Below are 27846 nucleotides of genomic sequence, written 5' to 3'. Positions count from 1 at the left end.
GGAACGCATACGGGACAGACACACATACAGACAGACAGACATTCATTTTTATATATTAGTATAGCCTTTACTCTTCGCGAAAGTGCAAGCAATAAGTTGACAAAGTTTTATTGCAATCGGATGAACGGTATGGCAGTGCATTCAAAACGAACAAACAAACAAACAAACCCACAAACAAATATTATTTTTTATATATTAGATTGAATTCCGCAAAATTTGTTTTTAGTCATTAGATTGAAATTGTGACTTAATAATAGTGTTAATTAAAATAAATATCTCATAAAAAACTAATTCCGTATACATTAATATTACCAATATTATTCTTTTGTAATATTAAATTATACCAAATCCTAATGAATGGCAAATAATTTCTGAATAGTTAAAATTGAAATCGAATTTTTACTAGCAAACCTCAAGATGATCGTTTGTGTTTGTAGTCGATGGTATTTTTTTAGAATAATTAAATTGCGCAAATAAACAATAATAATTTAATTATTTTTTTTTTTTTTTTTTGTGATTTTACCGAGGCTTTGACTGCGACTCGCTGTCATATCGCCTCTTCTCTTCTAGAAGGGGATCCTTCGATCAGGTCCTCACTCCTATTCTGTTAAATGGCTTTATAATTATTTTGTCTAGCTCTTCCATCTTTCTTTCTTTCTTCTTTAGACGCCAGTGTTTTATGCACCAGAATCGCTCTCCTCCGTATCCATCCCTTCTGTATTTTCGATACATCGTGTAATCATTGAATTTCAGATAGTCTAATTCAGACCTCAGCCAAGTCTCTGAGATTAATGCTATTGAAATTTTTTGTCTTATTAAGTAGAGTTCTATATCATCCTTTTTTTGCTTCATACTTCTGGCATTCCATTGTAAAATCCTAATTTGTTTTTTACTATCCATTTTGCTCCAGAACCTCCCCTAGAATTTCCTTTAAGTGTCCTTCTTTGAATTGTTTGCATACCCAGTCCACTGCTTTAATTATTAGTTGTTTAATGATCTGCTGCCAGTCTCCCCCTTTCAGCAAGACTTTCATAATTTCTCCCATCGCGTTAACCTCTGTCTTCCCCTTTGAATTTTTCTTATTTTTTGTAGGCTTTACGCTACTACCTGTAGATATTATTGTTGAGCCTGAAGCTTCTACCACCGCTTCTTCTTTCTTTTTGTTTTCCTTAGTTTTTTGAATTGTTTCGCTTTCATCTCTTTCTACGATTTTTTTTTGTTTTAATATGTCAGCATAGCTATTATTTAACATATTTTTTTTTGCTTCCTTGAAAGGTATGTTCATTTTTTTCATTGCTTCTTTGCAATTCTTTTCCTCTTGCCACTTTGGGCATTTTTGGCTGTTTGCCGCGTGGTTACCTTTGCAATTGATGCACGTAATTTCCTCATTTTTTTCGCAGGTTTTGTGGTTTTCACCACACTTAGGGCACGTTTCTACTGTACGTCCGCAGTTGTTCGCGATATGCCCATATCGCCAGCATTTGTAGCATTGCATAACCCTGAATACATACGGTTCTACAGCAAAAGAGACTCCATATATGTAAATTGTTCTCGGCAATATTTTCTCCCCAAATTTAATACTGACTGACGAGGTCTTTGTCAGCTCTCCTGTATCACCTTTTCTTGTCAACCTCTTAAGGTTGATTACTTTTGCATCACTTTTGATTTCCATTTGCAGTTCTTGGAGGTCCATATCAATATCGACTTTTCTTATTACTCCATAAGAGCAGGAGTCATTCTCTTTGGTCACAAAACCGAGATCTTTGAGTTCTCCAGCTTGTTTCACTTTATCTGCTTCTTTTTCGTCTTCTACTTGGATGTACGTCTTTAAATTTTTATTGTAAATTTTCTGTACTTTTACTCCTGCCTTATGCAGCATCTGCGCTATTTTCAATTTTAATGGAATTTTACTTCCCGTCGCTATCATGACGATGTTTTGGTTTCCCTTTGGAGTGACCCCAGAGTCTCTTCTGGGTTTTTTTCCAGAGGTCACCGTCTGCCATTCTTCTTCTTTTTCTCCAACCACTTCCTCTTCATCATCGTTTCTTTTCTTCTTCGTTTTTTTGGTTTCATTCACTTCCATCGTGGTGTTTTCCATTTTATTGCTTTTGCCGTTCACGCGGTCTTGGAATTCGCGCAACAGTGTGAACAAAACACCGTGTGGACAACCCCTCGCTTCACAGCGTTTGACGCACTCCCCGCACAAAGTGCACTATCCGTGCAACAATAAATATTTTTCACTTTTTCTCAAGCACTGGCACTGATTGTCAAAATCACATGGGACCACACATGTTGAGTTTATTGTCAAATTCATTTACAAACAATATTATTTTTGTTGTATCCCGTATTTATAACCGTTCGCGAGTAACCATGCGAATAGCGTCCCGAATACGCAAGCGAAGTTGTACAACCTCACTCCACCGCTGTTGGCTTCCGACTGAATTATTTTTTAATGTATGCTATTTAGCAATAATTAAGGTAGGTGCATAATTAATACTCTAGTAACATGTAACACTGTAAGTTACATAATAATTATAATATTGTATTTTAGATTGTTTTCCTATAAAAATTGTAAATTATTGTAATATTCCGTAGTATAAATCATTGCATTGTTATATGTAGTAATAAGAGATTTTAAAATAAGAACAGGTCTTTGGAGATAAAAAGAATATTTAAATTTTGACCTATTTTGTTAAAAAACAAAATTTTTGTATAATAATAATTAATTGTGTCAAGGTGAATGCTTTAAATAGCAATTAAAATGATTGAAAAATCTGACAGAATGTAAGGGTCCTCTTTCAAACGCGTCAAGCGTCAACCCCAAAAATCCTCTTGAGATAATTTTTTCACTGGAGGTGAATCATTAATAATCATTAATTATTTCAAATTTATGTTTATAAAACTCTAAGCTCACTAAACCTTTAATATTATAAGCGATGTACATTTCTAAAATACTACATAGTCTATTTAAGAGTAGTTTTTTAAAAATTAGATTTGATTTTTTAATGAATTGTACTTCCTTATGTTGTATTTTTTTTAATAATAACTTTTCTATAGTATTTATTATATAGTACAAGCTGAAATACCCGGCTTTGCACAGGGTCGCTTTGTGGATACATTTATCTAAGATATTTAAAAAATAATAATGAGTAATTATCTTTTTAATATAAAAATATATGTGTAATACAATATGGCAATATGAAAATAATTCTAATAGAAGTAAAGGTCAAACAAAAAAACACTAAATTAAAATCCAATCCAAAATATGCAAACGTTATTAATAGTATTAATATGTAGCGAAAAATTCAAAATCGGATGGAACAAATAAACAACAAACTTTGTATTTTATATATTACTAATTTAGAAACCTTCGCGGGTGTGCGCACAACAACTGACAAAAGTTTCATCGCAATCGGATGAATGGTATAGGAACGCATACGAATAGAAGAAGATAGAATAGAAGAAAAAGAAGAAGAAAATTGTTGTACCAATTCAGAAACCTTTGCGGGCGTGAGCACAACACTTGATCAAAATTTCATTATAATCAGACGAATGGTACAGGAACGTATACGTATAAAAGAAGATATAATGAAGAAGAAGAAGATGATTGTACTAATTCAGAAACCTTCGTGGCACAATAACTGACAAAAGTTTCATTGCAATCGGATGAATGGTATAAGAACCATACAAATAAAATAAGATAGAATGAAGAAGAAGAAGATGAAAAAGAAGAAGAAGAAGATGGTTGTACCAATTCAGAAATCTTTGCGGGTGTTACCACAACAACTGACGAAGGTTTCATTGCAATCGGATGAATGGTATAGGAACCGTACGAATAAAAGAAGATAGAATGAAGAAGAGGACGATGCTTTTTCTAATTCAAAAACCTTTGCAGGTGTGCACACAACAACTCACCAAAGTTTCATCGTAATCGGATGAATGGTATAGGAATGCGTACGGGACAGACAGACATTATTTTGTTTATATATAAGATATAGCCTATAATCTTCGCGCAAGTGCAAGCAATAAGTTGACAAAGTTTTATATCAATCGGATGAACGGTATGGCAGCGCATTAAATACGAACAAACAAACAAACTAATATCGATTTTTATATATTAGATTAGATTTATATTATAAAAATATTATGAACTTATTTATTCCTTCCAAATTTCAGAATCATAATTATATTTTCGTATACGTTGTAGGAAAGAGCAACTTCTCAATTTTAAATAATAATTGCCACATTGACCCTAGTTCAAGGTTTTGAGTTTCGATGCATAGGAGTTTTTCATAAAAATTCAGAAAAACTTAAAATATCCTGTGAATGAGTTATAAATTCGAATTATCCTTTCCGGGTTCCATATTTTCTTCAATTATATACGGCAATGTTTGGGTCCCTTCTTTGCTAAACTGTAAAATGTCAATATGCGTTGGTAAATTCTTTTGGACTTAATAAAAAGGTAAACACCTTTTCTTAAAAATCAAGGATTTAAAATTGAAATGAAATGTTTTTCAAAGTTTCTAAACGTCATTATCTTAAACCATGGTTTTTCATATTGAATGCTCGTAGCATCATGTTGGTATTTACCTTGTGCACTTATTTTTAAGAAATAAAAACTCCATATAAGTATAATAGTTTTATACTATACAAAACGTTTCAAAACAAAATTATTAAATTTACAAATACTTCGAAAATGGAAAATTTTGTGGTTTATTTAAAAAAAATAGTTCGATATAATTTTATCAATCTTATTTTATAAGGGATTTAGTTCAGTAAAATATACCTACCTTACCATAATTATCATGAAATGTCTATTTTTTAATTATACTCAATGTTTATATAATAAGATATACCTACACTGTGTTGCGAGATAAATAAAATAATACCTAACGTAAATTTGTCTTCCTTGTGGCTATTGTGTAAAAATTAAATTAACGAGATAATAAAACTTGTTAATTTAGTAGTCACCTGTTGAAATTTTCCCTTAAGATGGTAATTATTATCAAGTGGTCTCAAAGAGTAATAATTAGGAAGTAAATATTTTTATAGCAGGCGAGAAAAGGATTTTGCTCGTTAAGTTAAAACTTTGAGACAATTTCGCACGTTTTAATAGCCAAATTAATGGTAAATCAATAGTACAAGATAATTATTTATTATTATTTAAACTAAAAAATGGAATATTTACATTTAAGCAGCATTTATTTTTAAGTATTTTTTATCAATAATATGTTGATCAAAAAAATTCAAGTTTCATATCCCTTATAATAAAGTTTGATCTTTTTGTAGATATTTACCATATATAAGTTGTCAAAATCATTATTTTGTATGTAGGTACTCTTTGTATTACGTTTTAATGATGTCATTAGATTAAAAGTTCAGAAAAAATCAATTTATCATACATTTTGAAACTAGATAGACAAGATTGTACAATGAGTTTTTGTAACGCTTTTTACTAAAGTCGTCGCTAAAGGTTCTCTAACAAAATATATGGAAGTATAATATCATTATATTGTATGCATTCAAAGATATGTTGCTACATACATTACGATTAATCATTGGTGAATGGAAAAAATTAAAAGATTTTTTATTCAGACATTTTTTGATGTTGAAACCGGACATATTGGATATACATTTAATAAGTAAGTCATTTTAAATAATGTCCAATAGTAGATCAGTTACACGTTAAACATATAATATATGTAGATACTTTAAGTAAATATGATATGTTGAATGTAATTATTAATAACACAATTTTTTATTGAACGTACTTTTTGAATCATTAAGTAAAGTATATAAAAAAAATATATTTAAATCGACTGTGGAATATATACCTCTTTGGTGTATGATTCTTTTCATATTTTTTGTTACAATATCAAAAAAATGATAATAATCTAATTGTGTGTTATAATGTAATAAGACCATGTTTAAAAAGGATTACTTGTGTATTGGTGGAAAATATTTAGAACTTTACTAACATAACAAACAATTTTAACCAAAACCGCTACAGAAAATTGGCCAACGTGTGAATAAAGTTTTCATGAAATTATTAAAATTGTTTTGTGGGGTCTAAATTGAACGAAAAATAAATGAAAACGCTTATTGCACACGGCACAAATTTCGTTTCGCTGTCAACTTTTGTGTATAGTGAAATTATTCTAAACCATAAACGTGAGAAGATTTTTAGATAATAAGTCCCAGCACACCGCTTTACAAAATGCGGTTATGAATATTGAGTCTTAAAATTTAAAATAAAATTTATCCACGGCCGTTAACATGATATATACATTTTTTTACCTACGCTATAAGAGAATTAATAACAATCAAAATAAGTAGGCACTATAAAATGGAAAAAAATAAGTGAAAAATAGTCTACGCCTTTACAAAAACCATTTTAATTGAAAATTGACTTTAGAAAGGTTAATGGTTTTTTATAAAATGAAAAATATTATTCAATTCATTATATTATATTATTAAAATCTTACCTTTTTGAAGTTGATATTATGTAAAGATTATATTTAAAAAACTTGACATTCGTTACATTTTCATTATAGATTAGGGTTAGTTAATGATACAATAAAAAAAAAGTCTGAAATATACAATTATTTTAGTTACATAAGGAAAAAGACTTATTTTGAATTATATTATTAACAGTTATATCAATTTATTTATTTTTTGTTTTTGTCCTTCTTGTGCTCCCCAAATACAAAATACCTACAGGTCATGATCAAGATAATCTACAGTCTAATACGTGTTACCTGTAACTGTTATTCTTGTACGATGATTCTTAAGCTTTCATCTTATTCTAAAACGTTTACCGGTGATCCTCTTCTCTTATACAAGTCAATTTGAATACTATATAGTTACAAAATAAATAAGATGTTAAGATATTAACACCAATATGATTTATTAACTAACATGTTACTTGATTTAATATTTTTTTGGTTTTATTTTTTTTATTAAATCGTTCCAAGTCAAGTATATAATAATATGTGTTTTACACATGGCATGAATAAAATATAGTTCAACAAAAAAAAACAATGTACCTACATATATTTATTATCTGTTTATTCTAGAAATCTGTATTTAGCTTTTAGGTTTCATGCGTGTTTCAAATACGCCTCAAATTTAAGCAAAAAACCTTAACTAAGCAGGCTATCGACATATAAATAGGGAGTCCAAATTTATTGTAATTTACATAAAATATAATATAAAATGATAAGTAAAGACTATTTTGATTAACTATTAGCATACTAGTTGGTGTGAATTCTATTTTATGACTAACAAGACATAAAAATGGTGTACAAGATGTGATAGAACGGATGTGGGAGTAGGGGCCAATATTTTAGGTTCATATACTCGTATGTAAAAAATAGGAGAATATTTTTAGTTCCCATGTGGCCGTCTCACCTTTGTGACGTGTCAGTCAGAATATTGGAGTCGTAAGTCATATTATATAGGTTATCTGTGTTGCTATATTTGATAATACGGATACTTATTTTGTTCAATCAATGTGAAATTTCATATTTATCAAATAAGTAAACACACGCAGTTCAACAACTTCACTGTAAACCAGGCATAAGCAACTTCAAGTAAATTTTGATAAACAAAACTGACACCAATGTCAACTGATTTTTGGCTTCAACTTGAACAAACGTAATATATTTGACAAATGATACTAAAGCGTTATAAATAACTCAATTTTTGTCTTTTAGCAACGCAAAAAAATACTAAATTTTTCATTAGCCGTGTAAGTTATATATTTTTGGATTTTTTGGCACTCGTCGCTATCGTCGTACTGTTAAAAGGGCATACTGCGCGACGGTAATCAAAAATTACGCCTCAGTGTAAAACGCGGGAATTCATACCATTATACCAGTTAACTCGTCCATGGCCTGACGCGACATACATCCTTTGACGAGTTTAATCGGTTCTAAGTTAAATCGAATCAAAATTTCAAATATATTATATAGGTAATATTTTTGAAGAAAAAATACAAAATTATCATTTTTGTAAATGTCTGAAATAATGGGCACACTATTTTTATCACCTTCCACTAATAGCGGAAGCAGACTGAATTTTTGGCCTGGATTTGCGTGCGTAAAGGTTTATTTTGGTCCCGATGTCGTGCGGATGTCAGATAAATTTTACTGGTACAATATCTCAGCCTAACTTTATGCTGCTAAAAGGTACAGCCTTGTATGAATAAAATTAATTCTAAGTAATAGATCACCGATAAACATATTATTTTCTTATAATACCTATATGTAGTCGAAAGTAATGATATTGATTAAACAAACTATTTAGATTGAACACATCGTTGAAGCTGAGCGTTGAACTTTAATTGATTACAGCATTATAATATTACAAAATATTATTATTAAACAAGTTTTATTATATTATATCCAAAATTTTCCATTTTTTTTTTCAAAATTCATCTAATACAAGGAAACCTTTTTTAATTTTTTTTAAAATCTTTTCCCTAGATAGTTAGTTACATGTATTATAGATTTATTGTACCAACCAATAGCTTAATAATGTTGCATAAAGTTACTATTTAAGTCGGTGTATTTTTAAACCTTTTTGGGTTGTTAATAAAAACTAAAATAGTTTAAAAAAAACAGATTTCTTAGTTATAAGGTTAGTTTCCAAAGTTTGTTTGCATCATTAATCGTATTAATTAGTCTTAAAATAGAAATAATCTAATGTTTTTCTGCCATGTGTTTAATACAGAAACATATTTTTTCAATTAATATGATTAATGTAAATATATAGAGAATATTCGATACTATATATTATATACTAGGTATATTATTTATCACCTCCTTCATTCAGTATTTATCTATATAAATAATAATAGTTCTAACACCAGCTGCTTATCTTTATATTGGTATTGGAGTTCTTCAGTTTTCCCGGAAGTCTTTTTGCAGGAAAATCCCATAATGCTATGTCATGATTTACATTTTCAATCTTGCTAGATAGTTCTCTCGGATAAACGCCTTGTATACAATCTCGGATATGTATATTATTTATCTTTAGGCGATTTATATCAATTACTAAATTGTAATTATAGATAAAAAAATATTTTACTTTAAAATTGAAACTGAAAACTAAATTGCAGATTTCTTTTAAATAGGTAAGAACATAATGCTTACTCATTAATTATTGAAGAACCTATATTTTAATTAACGATAATTTGTGATATAACTGTCTCGGGCCTCTACGCACTGTCAGCCAGGATAACGTGATTGTCAGCAACCAGAAAGTTTGACTGGTTGCCGCAACCACGTGCGTGAACGCTGATTTCCTTTCTTATGCCTCATGGTTGCTACTTATTTGGTTGCCGGTGACTGGTTGATAGTACGTAAGAGGCCTTAACTGGTAAACATAGCAGGGTATTTTAGAGATATAAGCTTTAATAATCGGTAAACTTTGCAGGAAGAATATTTATGTCATTATGATGGTGCCTTATTTTTTCTTATATGAATCTACGTTTGATGAATTCCTAAATCTTATTCAAAAAGCCAAATAGTTCCATTAAAATTAAATAATATCTGCGAAAAAGACGTTTTTTTAAATAAATTGTTTTTTGTAAACATGACTATTATAACATTAAATTGAATGTTGACTTAAAATTGTACAGTATAATATAGTTGGATAATTTTATATTAGAGTTTGCAATTGACTTTGAATTGCATTGCAATCAATAATTATTTTATATTAATAAGTATATATTATGATGATGTAATTTATTTTCATCTTAAAGTCTAATAAAGAAATGCTAAAATAATAGTACACAGAAATGTTATATCAACAACATGATTTTTATAATTTCTCTCAGTTACATTAGAAATCTTACGTCTCAATATGTATACAGAAATATGAATTTGTTATATAATTCTACAAGTTAATGAATACGGATAATTATTAATTATATGGAAAAAAATTATTAGTATGTCGAAATAAATGCGGTCGTAAATTTGAAGTTTATATAAATCCTCGTTAATAAGCTTCTCATGGGACTGCTCATTGTTTTTCCTCAGTAATATATTATACGAGAGAGAAAAAAAAATGTAAAAAGTTTCCAGAAACAATCACATATTGTATGGCCTTTTCAATTGTTTCCACGTAGCAAATATTTACCAAGCTTACGTTTCCTTTTTTATATGGACTTAGCGCCAGTGGAAAAAAATAAACATTCAACAATTTGAAGTATCCAAGGAATAAAAAAAGAAACTACGCCGCACCTTGTGGTAGTGCGTAACAATATAAATAAGTAAAAGATCGCAGGCAGTGATTTTTATATTACCAAGGAGGGATTGACATACTTATCTATATAAAATTAGATTCAGAAAAGTATGAAAAATACCTTGATACAGTTTGTGTACAATTATTCTAAAATCTCACTCTTTTAAAAATAGAACATCCGATTTATGTCAATATTGAGATTTTTATTGGAAATACTTGTATATCATCGAATGTCTTTATCTGTGATTTTTTTTTAAAACATCTCATTTCAAAAATTAATCCAAAAGAACCACTTAGTCCATAAAACGGAAAAATTACATACTTAATCGTAAATATCAAAAATTATCGTCTTTCATATCATGATTTAAAATTCTAAAGTCCATTTAAAACAAATAGATAATAGAGATATTTTATATCTACTAAAAATATTCTGGATATACTAGGTTTACAGGATAAACTGGCATTAAATTCCAATAATTCTGTATGTCTTTTCTTCGTAATAGTAGCCAAAACAATTTTTTTTATTTATATCTAGGGAGATTTCACAGGAATAATTCTTGAAATATTTTATTAACTATATAAATGTTAATACTATCGACCGAAGGTACTTGATGGAATTTGAATATAAATTTTAATGGATTTAAGTTTTGTAATATTCCATTTGAGTCGCTTTTTGCGAACCAGGTTTCGTCTTTCTGCATCTTCAGTTACTGTGTACACTCACCAAAAAGCAAAATACACACTGACAACGAATACGTCTACGAATACTAATAGTAATTGTTGTAAAAACGACTCAAATGGAATAGTACAAAACATAAATCCATTAGAACTGTATAAATGTTAATAACGGCTATGTTGTTAATTCTTTGCTGTAATTACTTAGATAATTTATATATATATATTTAATTTACATAAATAGTTGTTAACCCGATCAATTTGAGTGTCATTGCTGAAGAAAGCTTTTGGTGTAGCAAAATCTATATCGTTACCCTTTTCTTTGAACAGAGAACAACAGGTCATGGAGGTATTTTATCATTGAATGCTTTGTATAGGAAATCAAAAGTTGTTAAAAAATAATATTTTTTAAATTTCATCCAACCATGGTTAGTACCCTTAAAAATATATATTATCATAAATTATAATGTAGTGCTTCCTACAATACTCTATTTCATAATAACTTCTATAAACAACACTCTATTTTGAAATATCCTGCAAAGTAAGATAGAATAAGTTTAAGGAATAAAGGAGGTAACTTTTGTTTTGAAAGTTTTGATATATCTACACGTGCTTCAAAGAAAATAGCTTGTATGTAATAGTAGTTATAGATATGTGCATATATAAATGATGGATTCATATAGCATTTTAATTGATTCATATAGATTTTACGATAGCTATAAAATTTTAATTGATTATTATTTTCCATTTTTGATGAAAGTAAGCTTTGACTACTTAAAAAAATAAATTATAATAATATATGATAAAGTATGATTTGTGTAGAAATCTTGAAAACTAGAACCCCGAAAAAAAAACACTTTATTCTCAACAACTAGGTACCTACCAAATTGCAAAACATACTATTTTCTAAAAATTAAATGCAATACAATAGGTATATATATATATATATTATATATTGTTTTGTCTTATTTTCCTGTAAAGTAACTATTCGGGATTTTGGCCTTCGGAATTTAGGTATTCGGGAATACATATTGGAAATTAAATAATTTTAAATAACCTCAAAAATATATCATTTTTTATGAAACATAATATTTGCACCAGACTTCAACCCACAACCACGGCATTCCGCGTGCTCTATATTATCAAATTCAGCTATTGATATTATCAATAATTTCGCCGATTTTTTCTAAAAATATGCGTTTGATATGTTACTTCCATTAATATTAGGAATTATCTTTTGTAATTTCCGATTTTTTTTAAAATCCCGTTTGGCATGTTTTTTAGATCATTTTAAATGTGTACCTATATTTAATAAGGAATGCTACACAATCAAAATAAACTTGTGCAATATTCACATGGTTTATAATAAAATAAACTTTGTTGATTTAATAATACATTGTTATAATATATATATAACGTCACCATAAAATCAATAAACTATGAAACCATACAACTGATATTTCTGCTCTGAGTCAAGTGAAATGAAAAAGCCCTCCAAGTCATGTCAGGCATCACTCTCTTTTGTGCAAACAATGGGTGTAGCAAACAAGAACCGTTCTGTTCTATTCTGAAGTGTCCTATACCATTGTCCGATTAACCTTCCTTTTGCGTTGTGAGATTTCAAAGCTTACATACTGTATGGAAAACTTTTATGGCATGGGAAAATATAAAGCTTTTTAAATTATTTTTTACTATGCCTTCTATCATTAGTACTCACGAGATTTGTTAGGCTGCATTTTTTGCGTGTCACATAAAAATGTTTCACTCTTATACTTTTCTTCGCCGTGTCATCATTAACGGCTACAATTTCTCAAAACTAGACGTTAAAGAGGTAGCACATGTTTTGTAGCTTGTATTTTAGTGTGGAGTGTCCAACATGAAAATATAACTTATGAATTCTATCGGTTGGTTCTATTAGTTGATCACACTGTTATATGTCAAGTTTCAGAGTATACCTAGCAAAGCTAATGAAATACCTACTAAACTGTACAGGTTGATAAAGGCTACTAAATAATATCTTTATAAGATGATATTACAATACCTACATAATTATACTAACTTGATAAACACAAATGTGGGTCCAAGATACGAGAATACAACGATGAACCCACACTCGAATGTAATACATAAGAAGTCAATAAACTAAATAATATGATATTACTAAACTATATAAAAAAGCGGCACTTGCTCACGCTCTTCCTTATACCATATTTATATTTCCTTGTAACGCATATTTTATGTCCTCTGTTAATATATGTGCTTGAATTTCTGTTTAATTTTAACTATAATACTTTAACTTTTGTGAAAACGTTATTGTTTCTCGATCATCTTCTTGCCATCTAGTGTAAACAAATCCTTAAAGGTAAATCACCTAATAATTACCTTCAAGACGATGGTCTTTAAACAAAACAACTATGCATACTACCTAGGAGCCGCATATAAATCTGGTTTTCGGTAAGAATACAAAGGAAGAAGAACACCATCCTTTTTCCTTTCAACATAAATCACTTGATTCCTTTGCTTTATTCCCTGAGGGACATAACAGCACCACGAAACATAGTAAGTACGTATAATTGAACATATAACATACGAGTACATTCAGTTTTAATATTAAGAAGCCCGCGTAACCTGTCATGACTTTTGTATTCGTATACTGACGGCCGCAAGAGTGAGAGAATAGGAAATTGTAAATCTACGTGCTTTGAAACAAAGCTTAGTTCAATTACAGTCATGAAATTAGTTATTAAGATAGTAAAAAAATAGTTTGACGCTGAGTGTAATGAGTCATGAGTGCCCAAAAGAAGATCAAAATGAGTGATCTCAGCCAAATTTAAAATACTTTTGTACACGTTGAACAAATAATATACTAGACGAGTATGGTAAACTACTGTCAGTTTTGATACTGGTTAGTGGATAACAACTTAATCAAAGTTTGACATGCCATGTATATGCTTTGCTTTTCGCGATCCTTGTAATCTCTATTACCTAGTCATTATATAGTATATTAATATAATATTACTAGCTGACCCGGCAAACGTTGTTCTGCCATATAAATTATTTCTAGTGAATATTTTGGTTGTTAAATAAAAAATAACGAATGTATCGTAAGTATGTGGGGATGGGATCTATGACAGAAAGAGGAATGGAGCGCTGTAGACGATGACCGCCGATAAAAACAAAAAAACACCAACCATTCATTTTCTCAATTCAAAATGAGTAATGATGTTCATAATGAATGAATTATCTGTGACAGGATCTCGTTGTTTAATGTTTATGAAATATCTGTTTTGCTCCTTCCAGAAAATTAGCGGATATTGGAGAGCGTCGTATGAACGGTGTGTGTTAGCGATGAACTCCAGATTATTGTTTCTTTTTCTACCTAACCTAACAAATATACTTTAAAAAATTCATAAAAATCGGTCGAGCCATTTCGGAGGAGTGCGACCACAAACACCGTGACACGAGATTTATATATATATATATAGATTACCATTTTAATCATATTTTTTTAAACGTTTGTATAATAATAAGCTATATTCTACGTATATAAGATACATTTAATATGTTGAAAATATACGTAGTACTGATTTAATTATATGTATGTCAGTGTTTTACAGTATATGTCAATTTATTAGTGGTTTTTATTAAAAAAAAAACACTTACGAGTAAAAAGCAAATGTAAATTATAAGATCTAATAGATAATGTCGTCACGTCCATGTAAAGTATCCGAGAGAGTGTACGAGATCTAACGCATATTAATTCGCAAAGCTTTCTATCAGTAGTCCAAGTACCACTGAAAAGCCCTTTCGCCTTTCAGCAAACACTTTCAGGGGGAAATATTTACAAAGCTTTGGTTGCAAGAGAATCTTTTATTGATTCAAAAGATTTAAAAAAAACTTAATCAGGAAAACGGACTGTGAGATTGAATAATATAATAATCTTTTAATTAAACGTTATGTCAATAATATGAAAATAACTAAAACGTGGGTAAGATCTTTGTATAAAAAAACTTTATTTAAGGGTACAATAATAATATAAATTAAATTATTAAATATTGCAGTGTACATATTTATAGGTACGTATATGTTTTTATGATTTTATTGATATTTTAATATAACACTCTATACTATAGTAACATTCATTTATTGAATTGGCCACTTATGGGCAGTAAAAGACGATACCTCACTTAGAATAAAGAAGAGTCATCTAACAGAACAAAGATAAAATATGAGGTGGATATGTAAATTTGCATATACTATGATAATACGATGAGAGCTTCATAATTAAGGAATGCTAGATACACTAATGGAAACAATCTAGGTAGAGAATATTAAAGAGGTGGATTGAGTATGTGGACGAGAACTTGTTCAAGATAGAGAGGCATTACAATTTGAAAAGATTAACTCTGCAGAGAAAATGATTTTAATGATTACAAGATTAAAACTATAGAATAAAATATTATTAAATAGTTTTTAAATATAATAATTTTCTAACATTATCATTTACCGCAATATTGTAAATATACCTATAAATCTAATTTTTTTAAATAAATATGTATAATTTAGAATATATTATGCGTAAAAGAAATATAATATTCTTTTTTCCTTATACCTTCTTATGCGTATAAAACTTATACCCGCTAAAAATAGGTAGGTACTGTGACAACGGTTTTTTGATCGAAGATTGGTTTGCCTATAAGAAAACGTGACCGAAATTTTCCAATCAGTTTTTTCTCACTTGATTCAAAGTTATCTTGACATATCATTCAAACCCTTAGTAAGGGGTAGAATGAAAAAGGGGCCATAGATTTTAAACACTGGTTATTATTAAATCAGAAGCTTTAATTATTCAACTTGATATCTGATTAGTTACGCTATTTTATGAAATACACAATATTGATTTCATAATATTAAAATTATCGACTGACGGTAGGTAGTTGATGAAATTTTAATTAAAATAAAAAAAATGATACTAGTTAAGTATTTAAAACATGTGAAAGGTATGTATACCTCCGTTAAAATACTTTGTATCACGTAATTGTTTTATCGTTTTACGTTTGTTGATAATACTCTAACATTTTTAATTTGTTTTTATTTAGTATATTTGGTGACATGTCTGATTACTAAACTGTATTAAGTTTCCAACATTTTACCTAGTTCCATTGTTTATTAGCAATGAAATTTCAATATGCCTGCTAAATATATAAACATTGGGAACCTAATGTACTACAGTATTTCTAAACACTAAGTTTCATACTTGTTTATTTACTTAATGCTAATATTTTTGGGTCTTTTTATTGAATTAATTTCTTATATAAAGGAGAATTAATTATTTTGTGTTTTGGTATGAATTAGTAAATGCACATAGTGCACAAAACACGGCTCATAAAAAAATACTCAAAGAAATACTATAAAACATACATAATTAATTATAATTCGGAATATTATGTAGATGAACAGAACTTCATATAATTTAATTTGTTAGTGTTTTTTTAAATTAAAATTTAAATTTTATTCGAAAATTGTGTAAACTGTAAATTTTGTATGGAAAATTTTTATAATTAAATATTATAAATTATCTCTAGTACTGTGAAAATTTGTGTTGATACAATTTTATTAATATTAATACGATGAATCAAAATACACAAATTGAGAAAAAGTAGCAGTCAATAATAAAGATTAAAGTTCCGGTTTATGCATATGTACATATTATGTTTATATCCCATACGTCTGTTCTAATAGTAGAATATTATGTATATTAAAATACGTAGTTAAAATAATAACACACAAAAAAATATTTTCGTTGTTCGCTTGTATGCAGAGCATACACGCCATGCAGACTTCCAATTAATATAATATTAAAACATTTATAAGTTACCTATCTATTGTAAAAGTTCAGTTTTAGATATTTGATATAAAAAGATTATGTGGCACACAATATGTGTAAAGCCCTTAGTCTTTGCGAGCGACGCCACAGCGGTTACGTTTTCGAATTTTCCAATATATCTTGAACAATTCGACGTTAAATTTATTCCCCGAAATTTGTACGTCAATCTTAATGGTTAGTTATCGAATAAATTGCATTTTAAATACGTGATATCCATAAATAATATCAAATATATATTTAAATATTTTGGATGTCTTCAGATAAGTTGAAATTGAGTTGTGGTGGAAGGTTTAAATTTGTTTATGCTTAAAGAAACTTAATAAGTACATACGTGAAAATATTATTCAGAAGATATAAACACACAATAAACAACACCAAACGATATAACGTCGAAGAACGACTCGTTTTGTTTTATTATAATGATAATAGTAGAAATATTAAGTGTGTTATATATTTCGGAGGAATATATCAATCGAAGATGCTCTGATCAATGAGTATTTGTGCAGGCCGATACAGTGTCAAAATATTACATAGATTCAATTAATAACACTTTAATTATTGCAAAAATAGTTTAATTATGAAAAGAAATGATAACGTTTAATCTGGTGTTACCAGTGGCAAATGATGGAGGTAGGCTGTTAAGATTCGATATAAATTAATAATGCACACTAAAATTTGTCTGTAATATTTATTTATTTCTATTGAACTAAGAATACAATTTGTAGATAGTCCTGGTGAGTTTTTAAAGTCAATTAAAGCCTGCCCAACCAAATCACAATTTTTTAGGTTTACTATGGGTGATCCGACAAAAATAGTGAACACTTTTTAAGTCATACTTATTTGTTTTCGTCGAATTTGTTAGTTAGTTTTTTTTTAATTATTTATTAAACTCTGCCTAACCAAACCATAATCAATACAAATACTGTTTATATAGATAGCCTTTAATGGCATAATTTTACAAATTTTATAGATACATGAATATTTTTTACTATTATCTACTATGGCTTAGATTAGACAGGATGTAATTGAATTTGAAAACTAACAAACACCATCTTCACATCGTAGTCAATGAAAATAAATACGTTTGACTGACAAAGTTTAGTGTGCATTATTTATATCAGATATTAAGAGCCTACTACCACGCTTTGCAATTTAGTGATACTATTAGTCACATCTGCACAGTCCATTAAGAAACATCAATAGCTGAGAATGATTACAAATACTTCTGCATTTAATCAAGGAATGAATATTATTTAATGATATGCAAACTGTCAATCGAGCGATTTGTGCAACATGTTATCAAATAGCATATTTGATTGTTGGATTCTTAGAAAACAATAAGCAGTGCGATGAGATGCTATAATTTTATGCTCTAGTTCAATGAAAAATTTTATGGATATCTCCACAATTTATTTCTTTACATTTTATTATTTGAGATATTTGATATTCTGTAAAATAAGAAAAATTCCACTTAAATTTAAATTCACTGTTATATGATACCTATTATAAGCTTCTGGTGATGGTCGAAGACAACATTTATTACAAAAAAGCTGTTGATACAATTTGGAATTTTAATTTAATCATGTCAAACAATGTATAATTATGACTAAAACAATCTTAGGTGAACTTTTGTAAAGTATAAAAAAATAATAAGTGTGGCAAAAATAATTAAAATCATTCTGAAAGCAAAAACATGTTTAACGAAGAGTTAAGGTGCTCATAATATGAAAATAAAAGTAGTATACTTTTCATGAAAGCGCCTAGGTCAACTGAAAATACATTCCTAATCAACTTTCTCATTAGAAGGTAGATTATACTCATAATTGGATTCATAGTGGAATCTTCATGCATCGCTGCCACTTTTATACTAGTAGTTGGATAACTCGCACTAAATCAGTACACCAATCGTATTCACCTAGAAAAGTCTGTTTAAAATATTAGGAAAGGTACAAAAAAAAGCAAATATTTAAAATGAACGTAATGCAACTTTTAGGAATTATATATCAATGATACACAACGATAGAGTGGAGACTCTGGGTACGAAAAATGCGATAAAAGTTAATGGATTTTATATATACGAATTATTTTGAATCTCTTGAGCAAGGGCGGGTAATGCAAGGGTGTTCGGGGTTCAAAACACCGAGTGACAGGATTCAGGAGGCGGCAATAGTTCGAAAATTAATACATTTTTTATTTTAATAATTCTATTCAAAGTCGCTTGAAAATGAAAATCATATACATAATATGTACACCATTTCAAGAAAAAACAATTTCTCTAACGAGTTTGTTTTACGGACCGTAAAAAAGTAGCATGCGTCGCATTTTTTTTGTAAATTAATAAATATATTTTTATCTAATTGTGTTTCGATCGACCGCCTATACCGCATAGGTATCGATTATTTTAAGTTACTTTACGTTATAATTCAGAATGTTATATATTGAATATGTAAAATATATAATATTTATTATATTATGATACCATTAAAATAGTTGTTACAATTTATTTTACTTTGTTATCTTTCAATTTTTTTATTTGTTTGTTGGGAGGGGCGACAATAATAATTGTAAGTTGGTACCCAGGCCTCAGCCATCCTTGGTGTGGCCTTGCTCCTGAGAACTTATTGACAATGAAAAATAAGTATGTATCACAATGTTACAAGTGATAAATCCACAAAACTCAAGCATATTCATAGCTGAAAATAAGTTCACAAAAAATCTATCCTCGAGTAACTGAACATTTATTTATAGATACAAAATATGATGACGTATACATTAATATACGTCAATGCAAAAGTAGACCCTGCAGAAACAAAACTCTGTATAGTAAAATAAAACAATATGTATTTTTATTTCGTTCAGTAAAATAATTTATGGTATAGTGAATGAGTGAAAAATGGTGGAATAAATACACAACTAGCAGGAACAAAAACTTGGGTGAATCTGAGTAATAAAGCTAGTAAGTTAAAAATGAAATCTAATAATATATATCTCACGTTACCTACTCTCTATGCTCTGCAATTTAATGGTATTTTCCTCTTGGGAGGTCAGATATCACGGAGTCCATTTGTCCTTAAAATAACTACCCTGCGGAAATCTACAATGCTACCTTTATAGTCGTATTAGAGATTATGACTATTTTAAATGTACTGGGGACTTGGAGATAATTCTTTCATCTCATACTTGGAATATACCTAATAGATGTAACCAAAATTTGTCACCGTCATCTCTATATATATAAAAATCTCGTGTCACGATGTTTGTGGTCGAACTCCTCCGAAATGGCTCGACCGATTTTTATGTTTTTTTTTATGTATATTTGTTAGGTATGAGAATAGGTCAACAAGTATATTTCATACCGCTAGGTGATTAGGGTATCTCTATCCAGAAAAATTTTCTTTTATTTTTTTGACAATTTTTTTTGTATTCTTTTTATTATTTGGCATAAAAAATACCTATTACCCCAAATTTTCACCTTCCTACCCCCACCCTCCCATTTTTAATCGCGATTTTATTATTTTTGTATGAACAAATTTAACCGTCGTTCGTATTTCAAACAGAACGAAATTATTTATGTTGTTGAATGACAGATGGCGCTACGTTCGAGAAAAATTCAAGAGAAGCGTCGCGTCATTTTGACATTTCATTCGGCATATCACAACGCAGTGCGTGCAAAATTTTGTACGATTTATTTTAATTTATCTATTTTTATGTGCGTGTATTACAGTGCACAATACCAGCAAGACGCAAGTTCGCAATTCGAACGAATAAAGCAACAAACATGCGAAATAGTAGAGCAGAAAGAACAGACGAACAAATCCAACAAGATAACAAAAACGTGCGTGTGAGCATGTCGCAATTGCGTGCATCTCAATCACAAGAGGCACGAGCTGAACGAAATCAACAACGACAATTGGAACGGAGCCAAGCGCGCCGGTTTGTAGTTAACACACGCAGAGCAAATGACCGACAACGCCAACAAGTACATCAAACATTTACATCCGCTTCGTTCCTTCGTCTCGCATTCGAGTACGAGCCAGATATTGAATATTCCGCTCATCCGAAAGTGCTGATTGGTGCTATGGACAAAGAATGTCCCCATTGTCATGCGCTCAAATTCAAACATGAGTCAGCCGGGATGTGTTGCGCATCAGGAAAAGTGCAACTACCAGAAATTGAGATACCACCAGAACCATTGAACGGCTTGCTCATCGGCACGGTTCCAGATTCAAACCTGTTCCTGAAGTCCATTCGCACATTCAATTCATGCTTCCAAATGACTTCGTCCGGAGCAACAGAAATAGTTCACAATACTGCGGCAAATGGTCAACAATTCTATTCTACATTCAAAATCAAAGGCCAAGTATACCACAAAGTAGGCTCATTGCTGCCAATGCCAAACGAACCACATACATTTTTACAAATCTACTTCATGGGCGCGGAGGTGAGGACATCAATCATGTGGATGCACGTTGCGGCTACAATAGCCTCAATTCGCCTAATGCCAGGCGCATCGTCGGCGAACTGGACGCCCTGTTGAATGAGCACAATGAATTATTGAAATTCTTCAAAGCACACATGCACGAATTGCAAAGTGACAATCACGCAATTGTCATCAATCCTGATAAAACACCAGCTGGAGAGCACGTACGTCGATTCAATGCGACTGTTGTTGACGACATTGCTGGAATCATGGTTGGCGACCGCACATCGACGCGAGAAATCGTGATTCGAAGAAGAAACAATAATCTGGAGTTCATCGCTGACACACACCGTTCATACGACGCTCTGCAATATCCGCTAATTTTCTGTAAGGGACAAGAGGGATATTGCATAAACATTAAACAACGAGATCCTGTCACAGGTAATTCATTCATTATGAACATCATTACTCATTTTGAATTGAGAAAATGAATGGTTGATGTTTTTTTGTTTTTATCGGCGGTCATCGTCTACAGCGCTCTATTCCTCTTTCTGTCATAGATCCCATACCCACACACTTACGATACATTCGTTATTTTTTATTTAACAACCAAAATATTCACTAGAAACAGCGTTCGAAATGGAAAAATTTACGAACCGGAGCGCTCGACAGTTTTCTGAAGATTTTTATATAGTAAAGTTATCAAAGTTTATATGTTTTTTTTCATAAAAATAAGTGTTAGATTTTCTATTATATGGCCTATCCAGCTCAGACGGTTAAATTATCTATTCCGACGGAGCGAAAATTTTACTGATTTCACGAATAGGAACGGCGCTCCGGTTAATTCCGGTTCATTTCGAGCCCTGACTAGAAATATTTTATATGGCAGAACAACGTTTCCCGGGTCAGCTAGTACTTTATAAAAGATTTAACACTTAGTACATATTTTTTGTAATATGAGTGATTCCACGAGTAGAATATTTTAAATCAATATCTTAGAAAAAATATGAACTATAAAATAATACGAAATTATTATAGTTCCTTGTTCTTTAAAGAACAAAACATACAATGTGGTACAATTTATTACTCATTTATATTTTAAATCGTTTTAATTTATTGATAAAAATCATTAAATATTCAATATAAAAAGTCAAATGTATAATTTCAATGTTATAAAATAACGTTATTAAGCCAGAGCACACTGAAAGTTATATTATCCTTAATCGATCTATGCTCCAGTCGGATTTTTTCTTCTAAAAATAGTTGCTAAAAATATGTTTATTCCCAAATATATTAGGTATATTGTACCCATAGTTCCATATCTATAGTTCTGCATGGCACTCTATGACATTATAAACAATAACTTTGTATTGACTTTTATTTCACCTCAAATAATGTGTATTAATTTGAGTAGGTACCTCTTTTAGTATAGTTGGTTCAGTACGTCATTGACGTTAGCGTACTTTCGTATAACGTTCTTATCTTATTTTATTATTTTATGGTTATTTGTATCATTAGAATTTAGTTTATAAAGTTTTCACTAAGTACCTATATCGATTTTTTTTGAATAATTCATAATTTTATTGTTTTGTATTTTATTTAAAAAAATATATAGCTTTTTCTAAAATATAAAAAAATGTGTTCTTAAGTAAATAAGCGTTTGCTTAGTCAATGACAAATCTTAAAATTTTTAAAGAAACAATTCAATGTATCTGAATATTTAAATAGTTTCAGAACCATTTTATAAGAACTTGAACATTTAAAACGCATTGTATCCTGCCCTTCAAAATAAAAAGACAGTGTTTTTGCTTTTAGTGAAATTAGAACCAAGGTTTCAAATCATCCTTTCAATTTCACTAAAACCAAAAACTGTCTTTTTACTTGCAGGGCAATATAGTTCTTAAAAATAAGTATTTTGGTTAGATATACTATAAAAGGGTTGCTTAATTTTTTTGACAATATTAAATAATGTTTTTCATTACCTTCGCGGTTAAAGTGCCCTCGCTATTATTTTAAGTGCCTGGTAAGTGTCTATTAGGTACCTACTTGTCTATAAAACTTTTCTTGGCGAGAAATTCAAAAACACTCAATATTTTTAAGTCTATCTCATTCTGCGAAGTTTTAAGTAGCTATACATTCTTATCTTTAATTAAAATTTGTGTATACTGCTAAACATTTTTTTGAGATAAAAACTAAAGTGACTAAAATAAAACCAAAAGTTTTCTTATTCTCAATTAAAACCTATTTATAGGTATTATGAACATAATTGAATAAACATATTAAAATTTATATCAGAAAATAGTTGCATACTACGTAATATAATTGTTCAATGTATCTTTCTTTAAAGAAATAATAAAGAATTGGTTTAATAGCAGTTTAGTAATATTACTTTTTAAATTTAATTATTTCAGATTATCAACACAATAACAATAATAATTATATTTAATGAAGAGTGCTTGCTGTATTATATTCACAGTGTACCATATTATAATGTTGAAAAATAAGGTTTAACTATATATGACTTTACATTGGGTTAAAAAAACTTTTAAAATAAATAACAACTTAATTATTTTTTTTAATATTAGGAACCAATGTTCTGCAATACCTAATAGGTTACAGTTAATAAGATTGAAATTTTTACTACTTATAAGAGTTCAATTTTTATTTATGGTGGCGTAACACAATTTTGTAGGATAAAAAATATATAACAGGATTAAAAGATCGTAAATACTTGAAAACGATAAAAAATCTCATCTGATATTATAAAATAAAGGACACGCTGCGGCTTACAAACAAATTTTGTTTATTCAATGACCAAATTTTTAATAAGATTAGTCATTTTTTGCTAAAAGAAAATATCGGTAATGTATAATACTGGTTAAAATTTGGTCAAATTTAATTAAATATTTTTACGACCTACCTAAAATATATAGCTATATTTACAATAAAATTAATTACTTTATTGATTAAAATCTATGAATGTGAACGGATATATTTTAAGTATTTACGTTTGTTGAAGAAAACATTCATTTAACAGAGCGTTAATTATGAAAGTTTACATAACAAAGTACAAAGGCTAATGGAAAAAAATATAGCCAAGTTACTCATTAATTGCCATGCTGTTATACTTAAAGTATCATTTACCTAGGTTGCACTGAGAAAACAAAATATTAGGAATATATAAATGCACAATCACAAAAAAATACGAAAAACAAAACGTTAGTTAGAAATCAAAGGAAACTATCTAAATAGGCTGCCATCGCCACAACCATATTATTTTTTTAAGTGTGAGTACCTACATACTTCGGTACCATTTTAATTAAATGAATGGGTATCTTGTACTAATACTATTTTTATACTAATTCTAGAAAAAATATAAGTTTAAAAATGAAATAGTAATTAAATTAAGTATGAGCAAAATTTTAACCGTAACTTTATAGGTATATTTTGTTTACATATTATTTTAATGTTGTATTATAAGTGCTGGTAATATATATTTTTGTAATTATGTGTTATAAGCTTTATGTTATTTCGGAATATATTATATTATATTTATATTGGTAAAATAAACTATGTACATAATACGAGTACGTAAAATCAGTTTTATTTAAAATATGTACCTATAAACTAAAAAAATTATAGTAAATAAGTCATGTAACATAATAAATAACTAACTAAATAACTGAAGAACTAACAATTTTTTTTTTGTTATCTATTAAAATGTAATATAAATTCATTTAATCTAATTAATGTTATTTATTTTTTTCCAGGAACAAGTATCAGACAACAAGCAAAAAGCTGGAGAGCCGAACATAAGGCTGCCAGAACCCTTGGGATAATTATGGGAGTTTTTCTCATATGCTGGTTACCATTCTTTCTATGGTAAGAAAAAACACGCATATTATTTATATGCTATTATAATATTACATAATCTACAAATAGCTTTGGAAACTTGTTACCTAGAGCAGCATCGGAGTATAGAATTAGGCATAGAATCGTGCCCTTTTTTTCGGTCCATCGTCACATGCTGTGTGATACCTTCAGTGTGTATATTTCATTTATGTAGCATCGCTACACGATATGAGAATCAATGACAATCGTAATAAAAATGCTTTATTTATATATATAAATATTTTATTGGTATAAACAACCCTTTCCGTCTATGAAATTTACTAATAAATTAATTTTCTTAATTTTTTAAATTAATTAAAATTTTATTATATTGCTCCTCGTTTTTTTAATAATACAATGTTCACCTTCACCTCACCTACGTAGTTGATTCAGAACATTAAGCCTTTGTTTGTATTTATATGAAAGTGTAGAGATCTTAAGTGATATAAAAACGGGGAAACATTGTTTTCTATTTAGATTTTTCTACTAAAAGCTTATACCTAGATGGTTTTTGAAAAAAAAAATATAAAAACGTTTCAAAATATTTTTAGATTTATCTCAATCTGACAGTAATAATATGACTTAAATACGATGAACCATTTTAAACATATTTTTGGATATTATTTTAAGTAACTCTTTATCGCTAAAGTACCTACACTATGATAAATTTATTTTCTAAAGAATAACCGGAGAACTTTCACAAAAAAAATGAAAAGGTAGTTTAATGTTTAGGTAGTTTAAAATGATAAGAATATCACGGGTAAACTGATTATTTTAAATAAAAATATTTTTTTCTTGTGAAAAATGAGATTTTCTTTGAACTAGCTTAAAACTTTAATTTCTGTAAGCTTTGTAAAAGTCTACATCACCATTATTTAGGATGTTTTTAAATTCATCACCATCTATTATGCTGTCACACAATAATATTGTATCAATAGAACTGCTGACCAATACTTTGATTTTTTATTATCTATTCTGGCAAATAAAAGTAGTTTAGTAGATGATTTGTTAAAAATATTTAATTAAAATATCATATAGATTTTAGTATGCAGTAAAATAATCTATTGAAACGTATATATATTGGACAGCTTTATATAGAAAGCTAATAAGATACTCAGAAAAACAATCGGTTATTTAACTATACAATATAATAAATAGAGAGAACCGTTTTTAATTATAAAATTCATATAGAAAAAGTAATATGAATATTAATCAGACTTTAGTCAGAAATATAAAATGAAATAACTATTGGCTGTGATTGGCATGATTCTTATTTAGGAATCAAACTTTAATTTACGTTACAGCTAAAATATCTAGCTTAGTTAATTTTCCGTAAACATTAACGATAAATTGATTAAAACCGATTACATTGATTCGATATCTAGAAAAATGATAGCTAGATAACTGAATTTTAAACTAACGAAAAAATCCTGAATATAACAAAGTTTGAATCTATCATATTAATTAGTAGTGGTCCACATTTTAATTGAATCGATCACAGTTATAATGTTTATTACATATTTCATTTCACTAATGGAAGTTTTTTTTATTTTTAAGGTATGTGATCATGGCTATATGCGGAGATGCCTGTTCGTGCCCTGATGAAGTTGTCGTCATGCTGTTTTGGATTGGATATTTCAATTCAGCCCTGAATCCCCTTATCTATGCCTATTTCAACAGAGACTTCAGGGAGGCTTTCAAAAATACCTTGCAATGTGCTTTTCCCTGCTTCCAATGCTGGAAAACAACGCAAACTTTACACTATGTATGAGTAAGGACCGAACAGTAAACAAAGCTAAAAAAAGCTTATGTTTACTATGAAAATTTTATTTTTGTGACATAAAAATATAATAAAATGAATCTTTTTTGTGGACAAGAAAAAACAATATTTCTTTACGAGAAAAACTTTACTAAAACAGAATAATATTTATTAATATAAATTAATATACAAATGCATTTTAATATCGGCATTAGTATAAATCGTATCAGAGACATTCATTGTACATATAAAAATAATGAGCCAAAATAATATAATAACATTGCAGTTATTTATTATAAATACAGTGAATAAAAAATACATTAAATAATATTAAGATTATATCATGGATATTATAATCTACAATGAATGTAACTACTGTTATTTCACTATCATTACCACCGAAACCAAATATATTTTTTTAAATTCACTCAAAATTCGAATTTTATGAAATCGGCTATTAATAATAAATTATTAATTTTGTAATATTAAGGTAATTTAAAATCAGCTTAAGTAGGTATATCAATTCAATTTGATATTTTTTGGGAGGTGGCCAGTATAATAAATTAAACTTAATACAATAATAAAACGTGTAAAGTGTGTAGAAAAAATAATACAAAGACTTATTATTTTATAGTGCTTTCTGAGACTCATTATAAATAATAAAATTACTCGTAGAATATAGGTAGCGATTTGTAAGATATATTTATTAAATTGAATGTCAGTCTTATAAAAAAAATAACAAAAATCCTGATAAATTGTTTGTAGGTAAATATTCTTGGAAATAATAATACTAAATCCATTTAACGTACATAGCAATAGCTTACCTATATTAAAAAATATATGCTTACATGTACGTACGTTTTTTATATATATATAATCAAATATTAATTGTCAATTTAGAATCAAAGCTTTTCTGTTCTCCTGTGTATTTAATACTGACTCGTGATATATTGAACATTTATTGTT

At 28.8% G+C, this 27846-nt stretch overlaps 1 protein-coding gene across 1 annotated transcript in view; it reads left to right on the top strand.

Moving 5' to 3' along the window:
• The window catches only part of LOC147067097 (octopamine receptor beta-2R-like), a 133678-nt gene extending 106786 nt beyond the window's left edge, over nt 1-26892 (top strand). The window contains exons 2-3 of the mRNA XM_085954269.1: nt 25001-25112; nt 26679-26892. Coding sequence (XP_085810395.1) covers nt 25001-25112; nt 26679-26892 — 326 coding nt within the window. The remainder of the gene's footprint in view (nt 1-25000; nt 25113-26678) is intronic.
• The last annotated feature ends 954 nt before the right edge of the window (nt 26893-27846 follow it).

This window comes from Rhyacophila brunnea, unplaced genomic scaffold (assembly GCF_057557595.1).
Source record: "Rhyacophila brunnea isolate RB1 unplaced genomic scaffold, BYU_Rbru_1.0 scaffold_4, whole genome shotgun sequence".
Taxonomy (NCBI): domain Eukaryota; kingdom Metazoa; phylum Arthropoda; class Insecta; order Trichoptera; family Rhyacophilidae; genus Rhyacophila; species Rhyacophila brunnea.
The sequence above is the reverse complement of the archived record's forward strand: the minus strand, read 5'-3'. Positions and strand labels throughout refer to the sequence as shown.